This window comes from Zosterops lateralis (assembly GCF_965231275.1).
Source record: "Zosterops lateralis genome assembly, chromosome: 17".
Taxonomy (NCBI): Eukaryota; Metazoa; Chordata; class Aves; order Passeriformes; family Zosteropidae; genus Zosterops; species Zosterops lateralis.
This window is the reverse complement of record NC_139777.1, coordinates 5729542-5755264: the sequence shown is the minus strand read 5'-3', so window position 1 is coordinate 5755264 and position 25723 is coordinate 5729542. Positions and strand designations below refer to the sequence as shown.

Here is a 25723-nt window from a genome sequence, read left to right as displayed (position 1 = left end):
TTTTCTAATGCCTTACACATGTTGAGGTATAGTAAGGGTTTGAAAATGTTGTGAAATTTTTTTATGACAAAATAGAAAGACAGTAATTTCACATAGTTTTTTTTTTTTTTTTTTTACTTTATTCACAGGTATTTTCTTCTCTGATTTTAACTGAAAATTTACCAATATAAATTAAACCCACAGAGGTAAACACCAGTCTACACTGAAATAAATCACAGCAGTGACATCCTGCATCTTCAGTGCTTCTCTGCATGGTATTAATAATCACAGCCAACATCACCTGCAATGACTGGGTTTCAAATGCTCCTTTTTGAGCTGAATATATCTCATGCCCCTCAGACTAAATCAATAGCTATGAATTAATAACACTTAATCTCTTTGCTGCTCTAAGGGCATTTGCGGCCGCTCCAGTGAAACAGCTACAGCCTGAAGATGTAAATTCTGGTTTTAAGAATCTCTGACTCATATTCACAGTTCACTGCCACTTCACACTCAGTAGGGATTAGGTTTTCAAATATTTATCTTGTCACAAGGTAGACATGCAGCATATTTCAGGTCCAACAGCCAGTGTCTGGCAGAGCATCATAGACCTGGGCATTTACAGCATTTTCAAAACAAGCCACAAGAATTGGTTGTGTTAATGCTACTAAACTGACTAACAAATTCAGTTTATGTCCCATTTGCATCAGATGCTACTGGGACATCAGTTTAAGAAATTGTATTTTCCAAACACCACAGTAAATGCCATTTATTTCACCTGCTCTCTCCCTCTGGATGACTGCATACTCACAGTTCCAGGCTGCATCTCTACTTTAGGATTTTTGAATGACATTTTCTTAAGAATATGCCTCCCAGCTGTCTGCATTATCACAGTGTAATTTAGGCCAGACTCTTCAGAGAGCAGACATGTAATGTCTTTAAAAAATGCAGTCACATACCACTAACATTAGACTGAAACTGTCCCAGCTTTAATTAAAATAATGTAGCTGTCCCGAGGTCATGATTATGTAGCACGCACACAAAGAGTGTGTGCACTTCTCATCACTCTGAGTGCTGCACTTCTGCACTGGGATTTGAATGGTGATGCTGATTGGGACACATTATTCCTCCATAAACAGTCACAAAGAGCAGGACTGATGGAAAGAAATGCCACTTTTTGTTAGCAGTCTCTGTTAAAAGCCAGTACCACACAGAGAGTTTTGTACATTTTTAGCATGAACCAGTTTCCCTGAAACTGGTCTGACATGGTACAGTCCCTTCAAAAGTATCATCACTGCTGCAGCTACAGCTTGGTGATAACACTAATCACTACAGTAAATAACCTGATATCATATTAGGTATTTTAAACAGCCTAAATGAAGCCTAAGGAGACTTTCAAGACATGTCAGTACTGGCCCTAAGGAAGAGCTCTCAGTGCAATCCCCTTGGCTGCACAATTTCTCTGTACAATATCAGAGGGAACAGCCCATTTGTTATACACAGCAACACAACCCATCTTGTATTTCATTTCACTTTCCATTTCCAAAGCCTAGATAAAGGCAGCACAGCCTGTACAGCTGCTGTGGTACAGCAGAGTAATTCACCCTGTAACACCTGCTGAGGATATCATTGAGCTAAAATGTAAATATTTTAGTTGCAGATGGAATTAGGGTGTATTACTGCTCAGGGTATGTATGCAGTGATGGCTGGGTAACAGAGTTGAAGGCAGCTGCATAAAACCACACTGAACTGAAAAGTTGCATCATCACTGATCCATGAAAACTTTAAGTGATTATCACATTTATTTCTTGGCTTTCTCCAGCACTCCTCATGAAAAAAAAAGAAAAAAAATTGTTAAAAATTACTTTCATAATAAAAATAAGCACTTCTGTTTCTTCTTCCCAACATTTATGGCAGAGCTAATGGAAAGCAGTTAATTACTTAAAACAAATTGTGTCAGAGGATTAGTATTGTTGTTTAACACATTTCAGGGAAGGCAAATCCAAAACCTCCTGTAGCCACACTCAAAACCTTTAATACATAAGGGGAAGAAAAAAAAAAAAAAGAAAAGGATTTTAGAAGAAATCCACAATTACAATGCCACAGACAAAGAATCCATAATATCACTACGCAGAATGCACAAATGAACCAAATGCATTAGGGATACAAAAGACAAACAAACCAAAGTGAAAACATTCAAGCTGAAAGTTAATGCAATAAGCCAGCAACCTGGAGACAAAGCTTTAATTTCCTCAAGGCTTCAGTTATACTGATGCATTTGAAGACTGCAAAGGCTTTTTGGTTTTGTTTAGATGATAAGGGATGGGCTCTTGGGAAAATTCTAATTCATCTAAGAAATATCAAATCTGAATGAAGAAAAAAAATCTGGGATGAAACTACATTTTAGAACCATTGAAAAGTACCTGAAATGGTTGCTGCTGGGATGAAAAAGCAGCAGAAACATTTGGAGGAAGCTGGGTTGCTATAGCGACAGGAGTACCAGTCTGCCCATCCTTTCCTGTCACAACCTTTACCTGAGAGAAATATTTTGGGAAAAAAAAAAAGAAGGGAGAATCATTTTCTTTTTAGAAGTTTTTCTCTTTTTTTTTTTAACTGTTCAACACACTCCTTTGGTACTGATGGCACCTCACTGAAGAGGGGACAATAACTATACCACCATCAGTACAGCTTGTTTCGAGCACAGCCCATTTTTAGAGTTCTGTTTTACTTTTAGTAGCAGAACAGAGCACAGCCTTGACTGTTTATTGTGACTTCTCGTCACTGGAAACAATGTTTCCTTAAATCCAGTTAACATAGAAGTGTGTTTTAAATTTAATGATTGCTGCTGCTAACGGACAACAAATTAGCATGACAGACAGTTTGAACGTAAGAGAGCTTCAACATTTATTTAAGCAATGAGCACAGCCACCATTCACTCTCCCCTGGAATTCCCAAAGAGATCAAACTTCCAGGCAAGGGATGAAGCGCGTTGCTTTAGCAGAAAGTGATAAAGAGGGGGAGAGGGAAATAAAACAGAAGGCGACAACAAAATACAAAGAAAGAACATACTCAAAAGATGTCTTAATCTTTCAGAAGGATTCATCACTTGAAAACACATAAAGACTTTTGCTGTTGCACATGGCAAAATCCTCCAGCAGTTACAGGGACAAGCAGCTTCCACAAACAAAAAGAGGATCCACCACGAGAAGGCAGCGAAGTACAGCAAATTCTCAACCCGACACACCACGGGGTAGAGCCTCAACTCATTTAAAGTGTAGCAGCATCACTGACTTTAAGGAACCTGTACCATTTACACCCACTAAAGAGCCCTCAAAGTGTGCAGATGGTTGTTAAAAATACCTGGTTATTTCAGCTGACAAACACGCAACCCAACAAGAACACCTAAACGATTTAACAAAACACAAACCAGGTGAAAAAAAAAATAAAAATACTGAATATCCATTGTCAATAAATTACAGTAACAGGCTAGCTTTTATGTTACTATAAAAAGTAATGATTCTTTCAAAATTGTCAATAACTGTAGCAAGCAGAAATGTATTTTCCTAATGAAGGAGTTCAGACAACAAAGCAATGAATAAATTAAACTTCAGCCACTATTGTGTTAAAATTTCCCACAAATTCCAGCTGAAGGCATGACTGCTAATGATTCATACCTAAGAGTCATCAAATTTCAGTGAAGGCACTCATTTCCCAAAGGTACTGAAAGCAACACGAGGTTCTCTACATAATATTGGCTCTTCTACAAACTGGCAGCTATACACCCTTAGATATTTTCACAAATTTTACAAGATATTTACGAGTGCCAAGTGATGCAGGGGCATTAGTTCTATCTACCCTGCTGCAACCACTTGCCATGTTGGCTTGTGGGCAGGCTCTGCAGCAGACCAGTGCTCCAGCACCCACAGATGGGTACAAACATGCAGGAAAAGCTGCACAGCACCTGTTTGTGGCAAGCTTATTTCAAGTTCTTTGCCATTAATAAACAGTGAATTCGAGCTAGTTAGTAATTTAAACTTTTGCATAAGTAACGAAGTGAACTTGTCAATGTGCAGTCTGTAAGTGCTGGTTGTTAATCCTTTAAACAGCAACTCACAAACAGAGCTCCAGGGCACCCTGAAAAATGTAATACATGACTGTGGACCCTTACACATGTTCTCCCTCACTAACTAGATTAATTCACATTTTTTGTTGGCTGCAGCAACATTGAACTTGAGTAACATCTATGATTAGAAGCCACATAGTCAGGTTAACTTCTTGTAATGCCTTTGCTCATTCTTTTTTGCTTTGTCCAAGTCCAGTTAAGTGAAATTCAAACTATGATTCCTAGTCATAACCATTCTGAGAACTTAAAACCATTTCCACATTTCTACCATCTTATTTCTGTGAAACTAGGACAGTTAAAGCTCCTTCTCTATTATTTTAAATCCATTAATCTAACAGCACACTCAAACTGACCCATCAAATCACACTACCCAGCAGAACTGCATTCTCTCAGGCCAACTATTTTATGAAAAACTGCCATATGTCATCAAGCAAAAATGATTTTTCATGTTCTGTCCCATTCTTTAATACTTCACAATCCCACTGCTACAACATCATCTATGATTTTATTCCAAAAAAGTTTCTTACCTCATCATTGATGACCTCAGATTGTTCTTCCTCTTCTTCCTCCTCCAGATCCAAGTCATTTTGCCTCAGGTACGCTTGCAGAGGAACACAATGTTTCTTCTTAAAAGCTAAAAAGTCCATCATATTCCCTTGAAGATGTTGCAGGAAAAACAGTTCAATCAAACATTCCTTAAAAGTTTCCTTAAGAATTTCCATCTGCTTGTGGTGATGATCCAAACATAGCTTTCTCATTTGAGCAGTCTCTTGGTTGGCAGGAGGAATCTCCTCCAACTTTTTGGGTTGTTTTTTCACTGCTGTGTTAGCTGTAGGAGTGAGAGGAAGACTCGACAGCCCCTGTGGCACAGTGGCCCGTGAAGGACTCGTGGGAGGAGGAGGCGATGTCATCCCAAACGCGCTCGGTCCTCCAACTCCCGCTATCAATCCACCAGAAGTCCTGTCAAATCCAATGGGCCTGCTCAGCTGCTGCCCTTGAAGCACTTGCTGCTGCTGCTGCATGAGTTGCCCCTGGATAATATTGCTGATCTGGGGTGGCAGGCTGGTCGTCGTGATGTGGCCCGGGCTAGTCAAAGACTGCATGTTCGCCCCGCTGGCCACGGGGCTCTGAGGGCCCAGGTGGTGGATGGTGCCCCCGGACTGCGAGTGCGGCTGCGAAAGCCGGCGCTCCCTCACCGTGGCGGGCGCCCCGGACGACGGAAGCTGCACTTGTGTGGCAGCTCCTTGAGTAATCTGTGCAATTCCCGGTCCTTCCTGGTACACGAAGTGTCCTCCGTTGGAAGGGCTGAGGCTGATCTGCCTCACCAGCACGCTGGCGTCCACAAAGCCCCTGGTGGGGCTCTGGCTGCACATGCCCAGGCCGGGCCCGGGAGTGCCCGCCCGCACGTTGGGCAGCGCCTGCACCGGCACCGGGTTGGGCTGGGTGGGGCTCTGGGACTGCACCTGCTGAGGCAGAGGAGACGTGACCTGGATGTACGAGGGGGATCCATGCTCGAAGCGCCTCTGCTGGGGGCTGAACTGAAAGCTGGGAGACGTCGGGTTGGGAAGTGGCAGCGGGGTGAGCGTGATCTGCTGGTTCCCCGAGGCCACCGGGCCCACGTTCTGCAGGGTGATGTTCACGTTCTGCCCGGCCACGGGGCTCCGGCTCATGATAAACTGCTGGATCTGGTAACTGGGCGACTGCGGCGCTGAGGGACTCGCAGACGGGGCGAAAGAGGCCGCGGGGGATTGGGGTAAATTGGCCTGTTGCTCTTCTCCCTCACTGCCTGTGAAGGACCTGGATCTCTGCAGCTGGCGCTGGGCATTCTGAGGACCATTGCCATGGTGCATTCTCACTGATTTAAGGTTTTACAGGGTACTCTAAAGAAATACACAAAAACAGACATTCAGGGAAGGTAAAAACTCTTCTGCAACTGAAACTATTTAGCTACACCTAGAAAGATTACCTGATAGTAAAAACTCTGTTATCTTGGTTTTGTAGTTACTTAAAATGTTTCAAATGATCCAAAACCCTCAACACAACAAAATCTCACTTAAATCCCTCATAAGTTTCTCTAGCTAATACTGCTGTTGAGTAGTCTGACAAATGCTGTGTTCCCCTTAGCTAGGCAGAATGACTTCAAATAAAAAAAAAAAAACCACAAACAAGACATTTTCCCTTGCTGTGGAACTTTAAGAAACTACGGTCTCCAGTATCAAAGGTATCTACTATTTTTTTTGTGTTCATTATTACCAATGTTTCAGCGATTTTAACTCTAAATACAAAGTTATTGTAAACATAATTGCTAAAACGACTAGTCCATTGTTTCAACAGCAACTAAAATAAGAAAATGGACAGACTATTCGGCTTTGTTGCTGAAGCTACTGAAGACCAAGTCATTTAAATGTATATAAAACTACTATACTTGATGCTTAACTTTGCCTTCTCTTTCCTTTAGAACACACAAAGAGATGAAAATTAACCAAATCTGCATTTCATTTAAAATGCTGTTTATTGAGTCAAGCTACGCAGAAATCCCAAAACGTTCTGGTTTTGCATTTCAATCACACACAAACAAAAAGTCCAATGACATGCACTGGCAGGTAAATTCAGGGCTGGGAGTCACACAGAAATAGCAGCAAGAGAAAATGAAACCTGATGGGTTTGTTTTTTTTTTTTTTTTCCTTCTTTCTTTTCAAAATCTCTCCTCTTTTGAAAGCAACACTTTCATTTTTAGCATCCCAGGCCAAACATACACAAACATGCTGCCACTGCTTTGTGTTCCTCGCTCCAAGTTGGTGGCAAGTGGGAACAGGCAGCGGCACAAGGGGAGGCAGCCCTGCCGGGAAAAGCGGTGGGATGCGGCGGGTGCTCTCCCGTTCCCCCGCTGCCCAGGCAGACAGCAGCACATCACATCCCTCCGCTCCCCTGTCCTGCGCTATCTGCAGCCATCTGCCCGAGCCCTGGGGATGGAGATATTCCCTTCCTCGCCCCGGGTAACAGGCGGCTGTCCGGGAAGGTGGAGCAAAGCAGCGCTGTCACACACGTGCCAGCAGCGACAGGGGACACAGAGCCCGGGACCTCCTGTACCGGGGGTACCGGGGAGCGCAGCCGGGACAGCGGCTCCTCCGGGCGGGTCCCGCCTCTCCCTCTCCGAGGCTCATCCCGGTGGGTCTCGGCTCCCCCGCTCCGGGGCTCACCCCCCCAGGTCTCGGCTCTCCCTCTCCGGGGCTCACCCCCCAGGTCTCGGCTCTCCCTCTCCGGGGCTCACCCCAGCGGGGCTCAGCACTCCCTCTCCGAGGCTCATCCCCCCGGGTCTCGCCTCTCGCCCTCCCCGGAGCTCAAACCTGAGCGAGCTCCCTCAGCAGAGCGGAAAGGGGGAAAAAACTGCACTCTTTACAGGCCCTTTTCCCAAAAGATTTAACAATACTGCAATTCTTCGAGGTATTGTGGTTATTTCACAACGCCGATACCAAATAATTAAAATAATAAGACCTTGTTGCTGCTGGTATCGTTTGAATCTTAATTACCCGCACCTCACTAACACTTACGGCCCTAGTGAAAACACTTAATTAATTACAGGCCGATAAGGGAGGTCCCGAAGCAGGGATCGCCTTTTGTGTGCGAGCGGCGCGGCGGGGCCGCCCGGGCCGGGGGCGAACCGCGGCCCCTCCGCCGCTCCGCGGACACTCCCCCGGCCCGGGGCTCTCCCCGCCGGGGCCGCGCTCCCCCGGCCCGGCCCGGCCCTGCCCGCCCCGCGTCCCCCGCCCCGCGCCGGGCGGGCCCGTCCTTCCGCGGCCGCCCCCGGTGCGGCGGCGAGGCCGCCGGGAGCCGTTCGGGGCGGAGCGGGGCGCGCAGCCGGGCCCGGGCGGGCCCCGCGGGCCGCACTTACCGCGGGCGCCGCGGGTTCCATTCGCTGCGGGCAGGAAGCGCGGGCGGGGGCGCCGCTACCAGCGCCGGCAGGAGACAAACCGCGTCCCGCCGCGCCTGCGCCGCCACCCGCGGGCCGCGCCGCGCCTGCGCCAACCCTGCGCCTGCGCCCAGCGCCGAGGCGGCCCGCGGCTCCTGTCGCGATAGGAACGGGCTCGGCGACAGGACAGAAAATTTGTATTTATTATAGAGAGGCGGGAGGGGTAAGGACACAACAAAGGGTGGTTGCTGTCCGCGCAGGGAGCAGGGCGGTCGAGACACAGTGTGAAAATCCACAGTTGCAGCTGGCGGGGCTCGGACTCCTCCTCAGGGCAGGAGAGGCTGGGGGCGCCTGGAGCGGAGCCAGCCCAGGGAAACAAAGGTGATGGAGGGGCTGGGGCAGCGCTCCTGCGGGGAGAGGCTGAGTGAGCCCCTATCCAGCCCCGAGGAGACCCTCTGTGTGTCTGCAGGGAGGCTCAGGGCACGCTGGTTCCAGGTAACAGGACAAGAGACAGCGGGCACGCACTGAGTGATGCTCGGGAGGTTCCACCGGACCTGAGGAAGGATTCTGGTACATCAGGTGTAGCGATACTGAAGCACTTCAGGCTTTCCTTTACATCAGCACGAGCACAGATTTGATTCCTGGACAGTAAACACTGCTTTACCTTAAGGCTAAAGGTCACCATTGAGCCTTTGATGAGAAGAAGGTCCCCGTGAAATCCATTCGTGCTTGAGAGAAAACAAATTCGCCAATCAGACCACCAGTGATTTACTCTTAATTCTGAGAAAAATTACTGACAGCAGAAGTAAACTTACAGAAATCTATTTGGGGAATTTCTTTTTCTAGTAGTCATTGTCATCAACTCGAAGTGGTTTATATAGGTTTGAATACACTCAGAATTCTGGTCTTTAGCACAGGCTTGTCTAACACAGAGGATGACCACCTGCATTCTGGGATACACACAAAGTGAAGGCTTAGGTACCAAAAATACATAATCAAAAGTGCCCTGTCTCAAAATTCATAGTTATCAATAGTCTTGACTGAAGAAAATTCATATCCTTTCACTTAAAAGTTAAAATAAACAGTTCCCCTCCCTTATTTTTAACATACTGGTAGTGCAAAATGATACATCCATGGTCATATTGTCATAACATTGGGGAAATTCATATTCCTAAGTGTATGGAAATGCAATAAATGTAATTATTAGTCATGCTGTTAGGAGAAGGTATTTACTAGCATTTGCTTGTATACCAAGCTATTCAAAATTCTAAATTTTAGTTATGTTTCTGCTTAGTAAGCACTCACGTAGTACTCTAATAGCAATGAGGAATTAAAAGGGAAAAAAAAAAGGACCCCAGAATCCCCCAGGTCTTCACAAGGCAAAGCAAGTTACAACTTAAATAACATTTTTAATGTTACAGTACCTGAGATAAAAAGTCTGTTGAACAGTCCCCTCCCTGAGCAGTCAGTTCTTGAATCATATGTTTAATACCCTTTTTTCAACAGCCTCTCTTCAATAGAATTACCACTTACAAGCCTGTAAAACAAAGAAACCCATTACAACATTCCTTGTGCTCTCAGCACATCCTTCCAAGAAAAGGAACAGTCACTTGAGAGAAGCTTTCAAATACATCTTAGAACTACACAAACAGCATCTCATCACTGGTGGATCTGAAATCCAGTGATAATCAAGAATGACACTTCTTGTTTATCAAGGGCTAAAAACACTCCCATTTATTTTGGCTGTTCCAACACAGGAGCCTAGATGGTTTGTTAGATGAAAGAGGGAGGGAAAGATAGGAACAGAAGCAGCAGCAGTGTGGAAAGGACATGATTTTCATTTTCACTCTAGTCTGAAGGGAAGGGGTATGATAAAATCTTTGAAAGGAACTTGAAAGACCAAGTTACTTAAACTAGAAGGGTGACCTCAACCAAAAATCCCACTTTCACTCCAAACCATCTTCTCTCTACTTTTGATTTTAAAACACCAATTTCTTAGCATGAAATTCACCTGTATGTGTGGATATCTCTGCCTCTAGCAATTTTGTCACACCATCCCTTAGTCTTTGTGTCCACCAGCAGATGTAAATCAGTGTCATAGAAGACAACAGTAATCACCCCTGTGTGACTGACACCTGTGGAAGGAGAGTGGGAAGACAGGATAGCACAGAAGGACTACTTTTTTATGGAGTTTTTTTTTATGAATTCATAAAATGAGGAAACAAGCAACTTAATTCCTGTATAATAAAGGATAACTCTAAACAAACTTTTTTTAACAGAGTGAGGAGATTGGGAAAATTTCTTTCTTATTACTTCCCCAACCTATATTAAGCATGCAAACATTTCAGGTTATCTGACTGCCCACATTACAGATCTACACAATTCATAATTAATCTATCTACCATTAAAGCTACTAATTTATGGTGCCAGATAAAAATCTAAAGATCTGTTACAGTAATCACGTCATGTCCTATGACTGAGCACACCTGACTGAGTTGTTACCCCTGTATGTGCTCCATCATTTTTCTTGTCTATTGACTACATCAAATCCCTTCTCTTGTGCTGCCTCGTGTTGCTTTAAGGCAAAGTATTCTTTTATGTTTTATACTGCATCTAACAGAAAGCATAATGATGCAATTTGGAATAAAAAATAAGAAAAACTTCAATATATTGGTAATGTTTGCTCAAATTGTAGGCCCCAGAGGATACACAGAATCTTACTGGGGAGGGAAAGGAGCATATTTTCAATTTATCCTCAGGCAATGCCAGGGCACTTTACGAAAAATAAAAGCCCCTGGAGTAAGGCTGAGGAACTGCCAACATAAAAACACTAAATACAATTAAAGTACTAACAATGTAAATGGCTACAGATAATGAAAGCAAAAGCAATTAATCAAATGGCTATTGTGAAAAAAAAAATCTGCATTTGAAGCACAAATTGCTCATAAATGTAGGATAACTAGTGGCATCCTCCTTGGAAACACTCTAGATGCCTCAGCAAACATTAATATGACTGACATGTTTCATATATAATTACATATTTGTGCTACATACATAATTTGCTTCAATAAGTAAGGAAATTATGCAAATGAATCTTACAAATGTATTAGACTTCCCTTTAGCATTTTCCCTCCCACCATGAGCATGTACTCACTATTAGCTTGAGTAAGAGATCCTCTCACCAGACAATGCCAGCTGTGAGCACCACTCTCACTCTCACTCATGGAAGGAGATGGAAATTCAGGGAAAGCTCCAGGATGTTGAGCACTGCAATCAACCTGTGTCAGAATCAGCACCTGCTCTCCATTGTGCTTTCAGCTCCCAAAGCAGGATAGCCAGAACTCCCAGCCTGCCCTGGTCATGAATGAGAAGGTGAAGGTTCTGCAGGTCACACTCACTATTAGAAACAGCCCCTGCACACAGTGGTGGGTGTTTAAACCTGACTCACACTGTACCAGCTCTGTTCCTCCAGGCTGAACTGCAGGAGCTTCGTTCCAGGGGTCCATGTGTAAGAAGGATTTGCTCCATACAAACAGGGAGGAGCAACAGCTGTGATGGGGACACACACAGGTCTCTATAAAACAAAATGAAACTTTTTATACTAATTTTTAACCACTTGGGCTATAAACTGCTCAAAACCAGTAATATTTGCAAAGAGGCACAAAGCATCTGGCTAAAGGTAATAGAAAGTAAATCAGGACATGAAGTTTTATGTTGACATGAAATAAATGCAAAAACAAAGAAGAGGAAATTACCACTCTCCATAAAGCTTCCAAGAGAAGTTTATTACAATTCCTACTTTTTTTTTTCTTTGTCAGCATTAAGACAACAAATACTAGATATGTCAAAATAAAGTAGAATTGTTATATAACTAACAACAGCTGCTATGGAACTATTGAGAGTTTCAGATCTTAGAATGATCCAAAATTATACATCTGAGATGCAAATAGGTTCAGCATAGAGGAGTGTAGCCTGCAAAAATGCAGCCTATTTTTCATTTATCATTTATCATCCTTGTTCACATAAATTTTAGGAGGGTAGCACACACTCATCAGATCTGTGCAAAGACTGCACATGGATTTGTATAAGTTACCTGGTAATAACATCCTTCAGGACAGTCTGTTGCTGTTTCAGTGTCAGAATGAATTCCTGCCATGGATCCTTGGAGCCTCTGAAGTGCTGGAACATGGAAGGCAATTTGCAAAGCCAGCCCAGCACCACTTGTTAATCCTGGCAGAACAATGCTGAGAGATTTTTCTTTCACTGATCCAAGAGCAAGTTCCCAACAGGTCTTTGCCATACAGGGCGGTTCTGGAACAATGACACTCATTCCAGAAGTATGTTTTGCCCAGTTGTTCCTTTAGTTGTTTTGTTTGTTTTTTTTCTCCTGGGATACCCTTTAAATTCAAAATTCTTTTCTGAATCTACTGTGACCAAATCAAGCTTATGCAAAAAACAAAGTTGAAAATAAGAATGATTTAGTTAATGCAAAAGTTCTATGAATGGAGAAGAGAGCAGGAGAAAAGCTGACACTTGTGATACAAGGACAAATGTTAGCTTTGGTATTGCAATGAAAAATAAATCTGCTTTCCTACTCTCTGCCTACTGGCAAAAAATATTATTTTTAGTCAGTAATCTGAGCTGAAAGAGGTACCCAGCTGAAGAGCATATGGCAGGAGGGATTTTGCTTCTCTCAACACACAGAAGAAACACACTATACTGTAAAATTCAAGTACACCAAATGCTCTGATGCTCCCGTCATCTCTGAAGGATTACACGGAAGGGGCATAACAGAACTCCCACATCCCTTAGTCATGTTTGGAGTCTGGAGACAGCAAGAGAACTCCCCAGGAGATGCTAATACAGGTCAAACTTCTTAATGGAGCAAAGCTTTAACTGTGGGTATGGTTTCAAAAACACTACAGTTGTAACAGCTGATTTCACAATAACTGTTTTGTGTACATTATTTCCAGGAAAACAAAGATGCCTAAACAGAAGAAGAATGAGTTCTTTTCCTGTTTTGCATATATACCTCAACTATCACTTCCAAGTCCTTAATTTCATGAACTGCCAATGCTCCCTTCTGGCAGAACAGCCTAAGAACACTAGTGCAGGACATCCTCCTTGTCACCTGTCACAGCCAAATGTCACACAAGCTGTCTTGGGCTTCACTCACCATACTCTTCTCATATCAGGCTAATTTACTGTAAAATTTAACTCTACACTGCTCTACAGCAGAATTATGTTTGCTCCAAGACTCAAAACTGAGCCCTCCTAACTTCTCTTCTGAGGGAAAACTCAGGACTAAAAAACAAATAAGCTCAAAATTTAAAGAAGCATTTTTTTCTCCCTCTCTCCTCCCCTCCCCCTCTCCTCCAAAAAAACAGTCTTGTAAGTGTTTTTCAAGTACATTTGAAAATTAACTAAAAGGAGAAGATTTTAATTATCCTGCTTAGGAAACTCTACTCCAGAAGTAATTTTCAGTGTTTGATCAAAACCACAAGTGACTTCAACTCTTGAGTGTGGCCAGAAAGATCAAAACTGAGCTTTCATAAATGAAAAGAACTATTAAGCAGAAAGAAGCACTCTGCTTTCCCTCAGAAGGCTGAGGGAGAAGACTTTAAAAGGCATAAAGGTTATAACAGTGATCAGTTTGGAAACAAAAGATTAAAAAAGAAACAATTCTGGACGAACCCTCTCAGCCCTGACAAATAGTACTCTTTTTCATCTGTTACTTTAAAAAAAAAATCAATTAAAAAAAACCAATCACCTGAACACTACATACCTATTTGGTTTGAGCTTCCCTGGCTCAAGTCTGGGTGATGAAGGGGAGCAGGAGATCTCCTCAAAAAGCTTTCCAGTTACCTTCAGTTTTGGCAGCATTTGTGCTTCATAGCAAGTCACTTGGTTTTCCATCCCAATCACATCAGAGAGACCAGTCTGTGTGCTTAAGTTATAATTTAAAAAAAAAAAAAAAAAAAAAAACAAACAAAACAACAACAAAGTAAAGAAATATTTTGCTACTATTCAGCTGTAGTTTAAAAAAAACCAGAATAGTAATAATGCCACAGTATCTGAGAATGATGAAAAAGCCCCCAGCTGATGGCAGAATTGAAGTGGAACGTGGAGGAGTCACGTCCCATGTGACTTTGCAGAGAGCAGCTGCCGTTACTTTAAAAGGCTCCATGGAAATAGGGCACTGGGATCACGTTACCGGGAGTCACAGACAGGGCAGCACCCTCAAATGACAACCTCTGCAGTTAATTCAGTGCTCCTAATTAAAACATTTCCCCTTTGTAGAACTGGCATTCCAGACCCATCTATTCCCACCTTGACACTTTAATCCTAAAATAAAACCTAAAATAAAATTATTTTAAGTTTTTACTCAATTCTAAAGAAAGAAAATAATTACAATCTCTTTAGGAGTACTCTTTAAAGTTTACAAACAGTGGAGGGGCAACCCCAAACTCCCAGATCCTCAGTGATCACATCCTAACCATGATAATGCTGCCTGTTCTTCTCTGGTTGAAAACATCAAATTCACATTACCCTCTTGGAGTTATCATTCTTTCACCTTCTTTCTTAAAAAAAAAAAAAAAAAAAAAAATCATTTGCCATCCACTGCATTTCTTCCAAGAGATAATCATGGTGTGATCTGTGCTGTGGAGCCTCATGGAGTTTGGGCAGATGTTTCAGAGACCATAAACCTTCTTTCCTCAGTGCTGTTATTCGCTGCAGAATTTCATTTTCCTTCAAGTAAACATAATTAAATTTATGTTTCATACTGCACAACACAAAAGCAAGACAGAAAATGTTAAAATGTTACATGGATAATCAATAGAAATGATTATTCAATCCTTGGAAACATTCCATGGTGTTTGAAGTTGCACTTTATTAAAAGATAATGAATAATGCATTTTGTACAGCTTTTTGTAAAGTCTCTGAAGGACTTTGTGAGGTGTCAGTAATATGAGAAATCAGTAGAGAAGCTTGGGATGCAGAGCTACTCAGTCTTGAGAACTTTTGGTTTTCCTCCTAAAATATAGTACCCCTCTCATGGGAAGTGCTGGCTGATTCAGTGAGAAATTTCACAGAATTTAAATACTCTGCCAGATGGCAGATGGACAAAATTCTCTAAAAAGTTTATATAAAAGCACATTTAGCTTCTGGCATTTTTATTAACACATGTAAGCATCCTGCAACTGCTGGCAAGTCAGCACAATCTGCACAGATTTTTATTGTCATCCCTCCTCCCCCCTTCTTTGAAAATGGCGCATAAATATTTAAAATAATGGATTCTGTTTAATTAAATCTCCTTCTAGGACTTCATTACAAGAAAGAATGCTACTTCCCTAGAGAATGTGTCTTATTCCTTCTCACCCCTTTGCTTTCCTCAAGAAAAATTGTGTATATCTGCAGCACTAATTAAAACCAAATGAGAGACACAGGTATCCACAGAGCATTCTAAATTTAAATGAATACAAAGTCTTTTTTTTGTAAAGAAAGATTCATACCCAGCTGAGCTATACCACAGCTGTCTGGAGCAAATTATCAGGCTTGGCAAAGTCATCTTGCAAAAACTACTGGAATTATTTGCTCCTTCCTCCCCAGGCTGGAGTGATAACTTCTGCCACCCACAAAGTCTCCACACAAAACACCAAGGTCAACACTTCCCACACAAGATGATACACAAATGTTGTATAATATAAACATTGTATAACATACAAATATACCTGTTGTTGTGAGGGAACTGGAGCTGGGACCACAAGGTTCTTTATCCCAGCCTGCTGGTTGTGCCTGCTGGGGCAGAACTGGGTTCCTGCTCTGTGCAGCAGGTAAGGAATTAAGCAAACTTGACAAATCTGGTCCATTTTGCTGTTGTTTTTCCTCCTGGCTGATCTGTTGAGCCACTTGAGGGACAGGAGCCATTCCACCTGCAGAGAGACTTTTAAAAATTGCAATTTCAGTAAAGAAAACAGCGAAATGACAAAGAGAAGCAAAGAAAGTGGCAATACAGCCTGTCACATTTCCACCACAGCCCAATACACCTGCCTGCCTGGGAGCCCTGAAGGTGTGACTCAATCAGCCAGTCTGGGATGTACTTATCCACTCTTCCACCTGACAAGATCTTTGCTAACAACACCCTGCAGAGAGTTGACAACTGCACAACCAATCTCTATCAGGGTATCAAATGACCAAAAGGGAAAAATTTCATGCAACAACATTAATTAAGGAAAGCAACAAATTAGGCTCAGAGGGTACAAATTTAAACCCAAATGCCTGGAAAATGAGATGTGCAGCACTTAGTAGGATCTCTAAGATTTTCTCCAGAGGGTTTTTAAAACGTGCAACAATTGGTATTAGATATAATGTTACAATTACAGAAAATCTCATTAAAGCAATTATCTTTAATTACAAAGCTTAAAACTTACACTTAATCTTGAGTCATTAATATAAGCACTAGATGTACCAGCATTATTTTAAAGTTCGTGGCTTTTTTTTTTTTTAATTCCTGTCAGAGCTAATTATGAGCCTCTTTGTGAAGTACTATTTTGGAACTGAAATAAAGTTAACCTAATAAAGTATCTCATTATCAACAAAACGGTGCATTGGACTACCACTTCCAAAGCGCTAGCCACTCTTACATCTTGATTTAAATTTTACATTCACTTTATTTTGCTACAAAATGGGGTTTACAGTTGCAGAACCACTTCCTGCACAACTGCAAAGGGAGTTGATCTCAATGATCACTGACCTTTTAACCCAAATTAACCACTTGAATCCTTTACGTCCCAGCAGATTTATCCAGTTGCTTTATCTCTGGCAGCCGCACCTGGAGGGCTCCTGCAGCTCGCTCCGAGTCTGCACTGGGTGTGTTTGTACTTTGGAGAAGACGCAGGACGGTGAAGCTTTGGGCTTTCCCCATTCCCGGGGCTGGCGGGCCGCAGTGACGGAGAGAGGCCGGCGCTGTCACCCCCGGGGGATGGCGGGGGCTGTGACAGGAGGCTCCTGCCTGCTGTCCCTGGGCCAGTTCACACCTCCCGTTCACACAGCAGCGTGGCAGGCTGGTCCGCGCTGGAAAGGACATTCCAGCCCGTGTGCGGGGTGCCGGTGCTGCCTCGCAACGGAGCAGGCGCTAACACGGCGCTAACACAGCGCGGTGCCCCGGCCCCTCACACCGCTGCGCGCCCCCTTCTCCCGCAGCCGCCCCAACCTCCTCCCGCCACCGCCGGCTGTGCCCGGTGCCCGCCCGCACACCCTGACCCGCACCGCACACCGTGTTATGGTAAAAAATAACACACGCCTTGTGACATCCCGCACAGCCTGACCCGCCCCGCATATCCCTGTCCCTCCCGCACACCCTGTGCCACCCCCGTGCCATCAGCACCCTCTGATTCCGCCCCGCGCTCCCCTCACGCCCCGGGCCTGCCGCGCTCTCCCGCAGCGCCCCCTCACGGCCGCCCCTGGCCCCGCCCCTCAGCCTGGCCCCGCCCCTCGGCCTGGCCCCGCCCCTCAGCCCGGCGATACCATTCCCCTCCCACCCCGGGGGGAGGCATCCCCTCCAGGCGCTCCCACCCGCACAGAGGGGGAGCCCCGACCCGTAAGTATTTATTATTATTATTATTATTATTGTTGTTGTTGTTATTAATGGTTTATTTCTCTCCTCAAATGAATTTTCTCTTTGATTTCAACTCTGGTACACAGCACAGCTTTGGGGCCTTCATTACAAGTAGATAAAAGTAATTTATTTTTTTTTCAGATTGAAAGGCGTGGAGAAATGGCGCTTTTGATGGAAGATAATGCAGAGTAGGTCAATAGCATGGAGCAGCAAGGGATGTAAATGAAAATCTAGGCAGAAAGCGTCTCCAGGGCACTTCTACACACTTGCTCTTATAAAATCGAGCAAGGCCTTAATAATAAAATAAAAAGCTCCAAAGAAAACCCAGATGCAATGAATGTGGGAACCCTTTTTTAAAGAACTGCTGTGCCGCAAAAAAATCCCCCCTAATCCCCACCAACCCAAAAAAACCCTGCAAAATCAAAGGAATCATTCCAAAAGGAACCATAAAATTAAAGGCTTTGGCCAAAAACCACTAAATGCGGGAACAAAGAGTTGACTCCTCATTTTAATAAGTCCCATATTACAAAACAAGTCTCCACACAGACTCAGCAAGGGAAGTGTATCAAGCATTTGTACCAATATCCACCTGCTTGGAGTCTTGCTCCAGCCCTTCAATAGTGTTCTGCAGGCTGGTAAGGCAGGAGGGTGTCATTTCTTCTGCCACCTCCACAGAGAGCTGGAAACAAGAACCAGAAGTTAAACCACTGAATGGAAAAAGGAGCATGAACTCCAGAGTATTCAATTCATGAAAACACAGAAAATTAAAATTGATTCCCAGATAGCAGTGCTCTGACATGTGCCTCTATCCACATCACTGCACAATTCCCTGTTCTGAGGAGCTTGATGGGATTGCAGAGTTCACAATCCCAGGCCTGATTAAAGCCCAGAGAATTCAGCACCACTTCTTCCACACATGCCAAGTCAATTTAACTCTGGATCCTGTGGATGGCTCAAGAGGATTTCTGGGTTACACCTCAGGCAGCAAAGGCCCAACTATACCTGGAGCTGTGGATTTACATCCTTGAACCTGCCCAAGCACGAGGGCAATGCTGGGAGGATGGCACCTCCCACAGAAAAGGCCTCATCTTGGAATGCATGGTTCAGTCCACATTCCAAACTGAAGCCTTCTCAATGAGTAAGGAATAATTTCTTTTAGACCTGCAAAGCTCTAGAAAACACAGAAATTTATTTCAAAACCAAAAGAGTTCATAGCAGTCAGCATGGTAATGAGTTGCTAACCCACAGTTTCTAAATCACAGAGTATTCTGAGTTGGAAGGGACCCACAAGGATCACAAAGTCCAACTGTTAAGTGAAGGACTCATCAAGGGATTGAATCCACAACCTTGGCATTTTTAGCACCACACTGTAACTAACTGAGTTAATCTCAGGGTCATGCATGTTATTCCATAGGAAAACCATGGATGACATGAAAAATAAAAGCCTAGAGATTCAGTTTAAGTAAAGGTAAATTATTACCAGAAAATCAAAAGCTCATGAAGTCGTAACTTCATAATAAAAAAGAGTATATTAAAATGATTTGCCTCATCTTTAAGTAGAGATTATACATATTTAAAATACTATTTTCCAAGTAAACATAATAAAAACATTATTCAAAGAACAATTAAGATATCCTGCAGTTCAAGATTTTCTTAAGAAAGATGCTTTCCCACTACACTGTTTTCAAGTATATCAGTCAGGAAAATCAGTCAGTGGTATAAAAAGCTTCTGGTTTTTCTTCCACCCAGTTTGTCCTGGGCATCCAGTTCTCATTCTGCAAGCACACGAACTCCTGTTTCACTGGATTCTTGGGTTTAGAAAGGCCACTTTTTTGTAGAAAAGGGAACTGAAAGCAGCAAGGGTCCCACATCCAGCCACTTGCTGGCTCAGTCAGAATCGTCACAACCATCGCTGCCTTCGGCATCGCTGCTCTTCTGCAAAGCAAAACACAAAATGGTTTGTCAGTGCTGCATTTACATCCACAGACTGACCTAAATCAAAGATACTGACTTTAAACTTCTCCACAAATATAAGGAAATAGTCCTGGATCCCAGCTTCATGGGTTAGACCCATCTACTGTAGTAAACATCTGTGGTGGTAAAGGTGCTTCTTGTAACAAAAAATGTACTTTGGCTTACAATTACCAGCAGAGGAAATTTCTTCTCACTTACATTTATAACTCCATAATTACAGTCTGCAGTATGTGGGAAACTTAAAAGCGGGATAATAATGTGAAATGCTGATATTTAAAATAAATGCAGGTAAGACAAGTTATTTTTTTTTTAATGTAAGTCCCTCAAAAGCTAAGCTTGTTACACTGTCTAAAGCCAGCTTCCAGAATTTTGTCTGCTGAAGAGAATTTATGTCCAATCTGTACTGCAGATAAGTCAGGGCTCAGTAATACTTGTTTAAAAGTGAAGCCAGTTCCACCAAGCAGTACTAAGGAAAAACTGCAAATGTTAGAAACTTACAAGGAGAGTGAAGTCAGAGTTGTTCTCTGGGAGCCACTCCTTCAGGAGTAAGGCAATATGGTGCAATTAATTTGGGGGGTTTATGTATTTTTTGAAGCAAGTATTTTAACTGATATGACTAATATAGAAGTATTTTTATAAAGAGAATCTAGCATGGTATATATCTATAAACTATATACACTTTTTTTCCCCTCATCACCACTTGCTGAAAACACTGAATCCCACAAATTTAACACTGGCAATTCAATACCCTACTACAAAACAAATTCCAAGACACTCACACAGTTGACTTCATACCAGCAAGCACAGCTCACTGAAATGCAAACAGCCTGCAAAATCTCAGCAGAGTCTGTCATATCATGCCTTATTTATCCTTCCCAGACAGCCTGTGCTGTGATGCCAAACCCAAACCTGGCCGGGTCTCTCTGCAGGGAGCAGAACCTGCCTCATTCCAGGAAAACGTCAGGGATTGGGAATTTGGCAGCACCAGGTTCTGCCAACATCACCAGGTACAGGACCCTGAGCCACAGGGGCTCTTTGGGTACCACTAAACCAAACTAAAGTGGCTTTTGCCATGACCTCCTGTCACAAACACCCCTCTCATATATGCAGAATTCAGAAAAAAAATACCACAAGTAGAAAAATAACCCTGAGAAACTTATGGTATCTTGCCTGTGCTATTCAACAAGGCCGTAAGTGCCACATTATGTGATGAAACTCCTTCTTGAACTCAAGCAAAAATGGCAGAGACATAATTAAACGCAACATTCTGCATTTGCAACACAAAATAAAGCTAATTTTAAAGACTCTGTTAAATGGGAAAAGGCCATTATTTTCTTCTGAGCTGCACTACACATAAGTTTTAGCCCTGCCCATCATTCATCCTTCAAGGACTTGCCAGCCTTTAAATGAAATGTCCTTTTTGTTAAAAATGTATTCTACACCTTAGTTGTATGGCACCTCACAGCTCACAGGAGTTCCTGCTGGCACAAATCCAATTCTTCAATATCCCAGTTACTCAATTGTTCTGATGGCCTATTTAAAAGAGCTGGTCCTAAATTTCCCTGATCCCAAACTTTATCTGGGAACAAAATGAGAATTAGCCCAAAATCAGAGAATACAAAAAGCCAGCAAATATTTAAAGCAAAATTGTCAACCTGAAACTTAGACTCCCAAACACTGTCACAACAGCAAAAGCTGGCACTGTGTCCATAAATTCTGTTGCTAGTTTATGATTATGCAAATTTCTTGTGCTTAAAGCTTTCCTTCCTCAACTACTCCCTGTAAAACCCTGCAAAAACAATGCTTTGTACGGTTCATTCCACTATCATCAGAAAAGATTATACACATTTCATACTCCAGATGACTGTCATTCCCACGGCATTTCATGGAAAACAAACATGTTACAAAGAAGAGGTGCTTCAACTTGACAGCTTCCATTTGTAAAATAATGGCTTCAGTTATTACCTTTGAATCTTTGTTGTTAGTTTGCATCTCAACAGCAGAGGAGTTGAAGTCGTGAATGGGGAGGGTGTTTAGCCAGTTTGCCATGGATTTCTCCTCCCTTTCTGTGTTGATAATGGTAGGATAGATGTACTGCTCTTTGAAAACAGCAATCTTCTCCTCCTCCTCGGTCCATTCCAGCGGCTCATGCAGCCCATCATTCCCAAATCTCCTGTTGTATTTTTCAAAGTGCACTTTCTCCAAAACCAGCCCAAGCCCCGGGGCTTTGGGGACGTCGACCTTCTCCTCTCCCCAGCTGCGTTCCATGATGGACTCGGCAGCATAACCTTTCACAATGGCAATCACCAGCCCAATCATCTTCCTGATCTGGTGCATCATGAAGCTCTGGCCTTTCACCTGGATCACTGCGAACTCCACATTTTCCCTGACGAAGGGCTCTCCACAGAACATCTCCATGATGTACCTCTTGGCACTGGGGTCCCTGGGGCCCTTCTGGGACGTGAAGTTGTGGAAGTTGTGTGTCCCTTTGTAGCAGGCCAGCAGTTTATTGACCCTCTCAAGGGTCTCTCTGTCCAGCCTATAAAGCTCTTCCTGCACATCGTGGTCCTTGTGGGCAAAGGCAAACGTTGGCAGCATGTAAGAGTAGGTCCTGGCATCACATTTGTTCTTGGAGTTGAATCCCCCAGTGACTCTCTTCAGGCCTGTGTTTAAAAGTGACATTAGGTTTTTGAATCAGGAGGTTACAGATTGATTGTGATCTCAGTTTTTAATATTTTTAAACAAAATACAAACAAAAAAATAGATTTGTTCAAAACCAATTTCAAGCTAATAGAAGAGTGTTAAAACTAAACCCCTTATAAGTAAAATTATAACGGTAAGGGAGAGACCTTCTGCAGGAGAAAGTTTTCCTTGAAAACATTTTCTCTGCCCACTTCAGTGTTCTTACCCAGAATTCTGATGTGAGAAGGAAGATGATTATTGATCTTTTCTAAGATGTCATCTATTAGCCTGACCTTCAGTGACACAATCTGTCCAGCTGCAGACACACCCTGCAAAAACCATCAAACACAAAACCCCACATAATTATGTACTTTGGAAGCTCCAGAATAGCACTTGCAGAATTGAAATAGTTAAATAACAAGTTTATTTACTTGTAATTTATTTTAATAGTGAACAAGAGGAGAAATTTCAAGCAACATTCACTATGAATAGGACTTGCTGCTGGATCTCCCTCTGGATAATGTTTACCAGTCCATCCCAGCAGCAGAGATTTGTAAACCCCAGAGTTCAGGAGAGCACAGCCCTACCCAACCCACCTTATCTGTTCGAGCACACCTCTGGAAAGACATCTTCTTCATATCTTCACCATGATTTTCTGGGATGCATCCTGACTGAACAAGGGCAGAGACCAGGTCATCTTCAATTGTCTTGAATTGTGAAGATCCCACATTTCTCTAAGAGGACACACATAGTAAAAATAAGAAATAGAACAAATCACAATCACTGGATAAACTAAAATAGAAATTTCATTAATCAAACATTGTTGTGATATTATTTAAAAGTCTCCCCTCTGCAGTCTTAAGAGCCATTCTCTAACAAACCTAACTGTATTTTACCAGAGAGTGTCAATAAAATAATCATTCTGATTTAGCTGTTACTGTCATGGCAAATAAGGGCTCATTTCTAATTTCACTGTGTAAGACTTCTGGAGGTTTTTGATGATTCCTTCAACTGCAATACTGTCACAGTGCCTGCAAGTTAACAGCTGCTGCTCCAAATCCAGCCTCTGCAAATTTTTCTTCTAGAAATCAGATTGGGTTCTTTACCTCACTTCACATTATGTGCCTGTAAGCATGAGGTTTACTGCTGGTGAAAAATCCTCCTTTGTTGTATAAGCATGAAAGGCTCCCTTCCCTGTCTGTGTGCAAGATTATCAGTTATCCTCTGGAGCTTTTGAAGCACTCTTTACGCCTGCAGTACGTGGGGAGGAGCAGCAGATGGAGCAGGATCACCCTCTCACTGCCAGCTCTGTGCCACAGCCCACCCTGCACAGGCAGGTCTGGTGCTATGACAAAGCACTGTCCCTGCAATCATCAGAGATGCACCAATGACTTTTTAAAATTAAGTTACTACCAAGCCACTTGAGCCCATTCACACACTGTTCCCCTCGGTTTTCCACACTGCAAATGCTCAATTATTTCCTTATCCAGGCACTCTGACTAAACCTAACAGACCCCAAAACAAAAAATAAGCTGGAGATGCTGCTTTGCCAAACCACATACTTGCATGCCATGGTAGCCTTTCCCTGAATATGCCATCAACAGCACAATCTTCCTTTTGGGTAATTTCTTATTCTGATCCTCTGCATCTTCCTCATCTGCATCACTCTTCAACCTTTTGTTCTGATGCCCGTTTTCTTCCAGCCTTTGAACCACCTCGCTACTGCTGCTGTTGACTCTCTTTGTCTGGCTAGCAACCGCTGCTATCAAATCCTCAGCCATCTTAAGAACCTGCAGAGGAAACAACCGCAGAGAGGACGAGCATGAATAGCACGAAACCCGGGCAGAAAGCGACAGCTCCATCCCCGGGGGCCGCAGAAGGGCACACGAACAAGTCGGAGGCAGGAAGGGCGAGCACCCCTGTTCCCCGCTAGGCCATGTCACCACTCCCTGCAGGAGGCAGGCAGGGCCCGGACACCCGGCGGGCCGGCTGGGAAAGGCGGCAGGGCGAACGGCGATGGGCCCGCCCGGCCTGACCCGTCCCCGGAGCGGGGAGCGGGGCACGGCAGGGCCCGGCGGTACCCACGCTGCGCTGCCGCCGGCACGCCCCGGCGCACGCCGCGCTCCCCGGAGCGGAGAAACCGCAGCTCACGACCCGGAGTCCCCACCGCAGCATCGTCCGCGGACCCGCCGGGCGAGAGAGGCCGCGCCCGCCGCCCTCAGCCCCGGCCCGGCGCCCACAGCCCGGCCCGCTGCCGCCGCCACTCACACGGGCGCTGCGCAGCGGCGGCACCGCGCGGGACGCACACGTGCACTGCTACGGCGGCCGCGCGGGGACACGGCGGGGAGGGCGAAGCAGCGGGCGCTGTGAGGGGAGCGCTGTGAGGGGAGAGCGGTGAGGGGAACGCCGTGAGGGGAGCGCCGTCCGTACAGCGAGCCGAGCCCTTCCCGGGTCTCCCTCTGAGGGGAAAAAGGGATGGCCAGCTCTGCTCCGGGGTTCCCAGCTTGGAGAGCCCGTCCTGCTCCAGTGCTGGCAGTGACCAGGGTGGGGTATTGCCCTGCTCAGCGCCACACGGTCTCTTTGGGTACCATTAAACCAAACTAAAGTGGCTTTTGCCATGACCTCCTGTCACAAACACCCCTCTCACATATGCAGAATTCAGAAAAAAATTACCACAAGTCCAAAAACAACCCTGAGAAACTTATGGTATCTTGCTTGTGCTATTCAACAAGGCTGTTAAGTTTCACATTACGATGAAACTCCTTCTTAAACTCAAGCAAAAAATGGCAGAGACATAATTAAACCCAACATTCTGCATTTGCAACACAAAATAAAGGCCCTGTTAAATGGAAAAAGGACATTATTTTCTTCTGAGCTGCACTAGACAGAAGTTTTAGCCCTGCCCATCATTCATCCTTCAAGGACTTGCCAGCCTTTAACTGAAATGTCCTTTTTGTCAAAAATGTATTCTACACCTTTGTTGTATAGCAGCTCACAGGAGTTGTAAGGTGCAATACAATACACGGGCTCCCCGGTGCCAACACACCCCACAATTTTTATATTGTTAAACCACAGAAAAGTGGGGGAAAGGCAAACTAACATTCTGGCAGTGCCTGGTGGCTGTGTAAGGAAAGCAGCCCATTTTTCCTTATTCCTGTGGGGAAACAGGCAGTGACAGCACCGCAGTCCCAGTGAGGCGAGGACAAGGGGAGGGAATAGTTCCCAGGGCACACAGCTCTGCAGTAAAAGCTCAGGGTTCCTTTCCCAGAAGAATGTCACATTTTTCCCCTTTTCCACACTCCTCTTTGTGCCCGTGTCAATTGTGGGCACCTCTGGCTCCATTTCCCCCCAGGTTTTCCTCCAGCCAGCTCGCTCAGGCAATCCTTGTGCTCATGTTTTGTGCAGGAAGTTTTGTCCACAGTGATTCGCTTTGTGG

General features: G+C 44.0%; 2 protein-coding genes and 2 long non-coding RNA genes across 11 annotated transcripts in view; all 4 read right to left on the bottom strand.

The window, feature by feature from the left end:
- Nucleotides 1–8075, bottom strand: part of EP400 (E1A binding protein p400) — a 47049-nt gene extending 38974 nt beyond the window's left edge. For 6 of the 7 annotated variants that reach the window (XM_083873784.1, XM_083873786.1, XM_083873788.1 and 3 more), the window contains exons 1-2: nucleotides 7995–8075; nucleotides 4630–5982 (exon numbers count right to left, since the gene is read on the bottom strand). In XM_083873784.1, the coding sequence (XP_083729910.1) occupies nucleotides 4630–5952 (1323 nt within the window). In that variant the 5' untranslated portion in view covers nucleotides 5953–5982; nucleotides 7995–8075. Of the gene's footprint in view, nucleotides 1–4629; nucleotides 6266–7994 lie in introns of those variants that run through there. The other variant, XM_083873785.1, reaches the window with a different exon arrangement.
- Nucleotides 8076–8235: 160 nt separating this feature from the next.
- On the bottom strand, nucleotides 8236–11282 carry LOC310916518. The gene is made up of 5 exons (XR_014591308.1): nucleotides 11167–11282; nucleotides 10024–10147; nucleotides 9437–9549; nucleotides 8828–8962; nucleotides 8236–8653 (listed from the first exon to the last, which is right to left on the bottom strand). It is a non-coding gene; the product is annotated as an uncharacterized lncRNA (long non-coding RNA).
- Nucleotides 11283–12105: 823 nt separating this feature from the next.
- LOC310916519 lies at nucleotides 12106–17157 on the bottom strand. Its single transcript, XR_014591309.1, has 4 exons — nucleotides 16768–17157; nucleotides 15746–15957; nucleotides 13798–14762; nucleotides 12106–12191 (listed from the first exon to the last, which is right to left on the bottom strand). It is a non-coding gene; the product is annotated as an uncharacterized lncRNA (long non-coding RNA).
- Nucleotides 17158–17642: 485 nt separating this feature from the next.
- PUS1 (pseudouridine synthase 1) lies at nucleotides 17643–24590 on the bottom strand. 2 transcript variants are annotated; one of them, XM_083873961.1, is made up of 6 exons: nucleotides 24556–24590; nucleotides 23850–24077; nucleotides 22884–23021; nucleotides 22514–22616; nucleotides 21571–22268; nucleotides 17643–19566 (listed from the first exon to the last, which is right to left on the bottom strand). In XM_083873961.1, the coding sequence occupies exons 2-6, from the start codon at nucleotides 24066–24068 to the stop codon at nucleotides 19519–19521; spliced, it is 1206 nt and encodes a 401-aa protein (XP_083730087.1). In that variant the 5' UTR covers nucleotides 24069–24077; nucleotides 24556–24590; the 3' UTR covers nucleotides 17643–19518. The 2 variants fall into 2 exon arrangements, with proteins under 2 accessions (XP_083730087.1, XP_083730088.1); XM_083873962.1 differs by lacking the exon at nucleotides 24556–24590 and adding an exon at nucleotides 24455–24503.
- Nucleotides 24591–25723: the final 1133 nt, after the last annotated feature.

What these genes read in the sequence shown, in the direction of transcription:
- PUS1 (XM_083873961.1), bottom strand. Translation starts at nt 24,068, where the DNA reads ATGGCTGAGGATTTGATAGCAGCGGTTGCTAGCCAGACAAAGAGAGTC. An exon ending in AAGGCTACCATGGCATGCAA is followed by an intron (nt 23,022 to 23,849) that starts GTATGTGGTTTG and finishes GTGTCCTCTTAG; the next exon opens with AGAAATGTGGGATCTTCACA. An exon ending in GGTGTGCTCGAACAGATAAG is followed by an intron (nt 22,617 to 22,883) that starts GTGGGTTGGGTA and finishes TGGTTTTTGCAG; the next exon opens with GGTGTGTCTGCAGCTGGACA.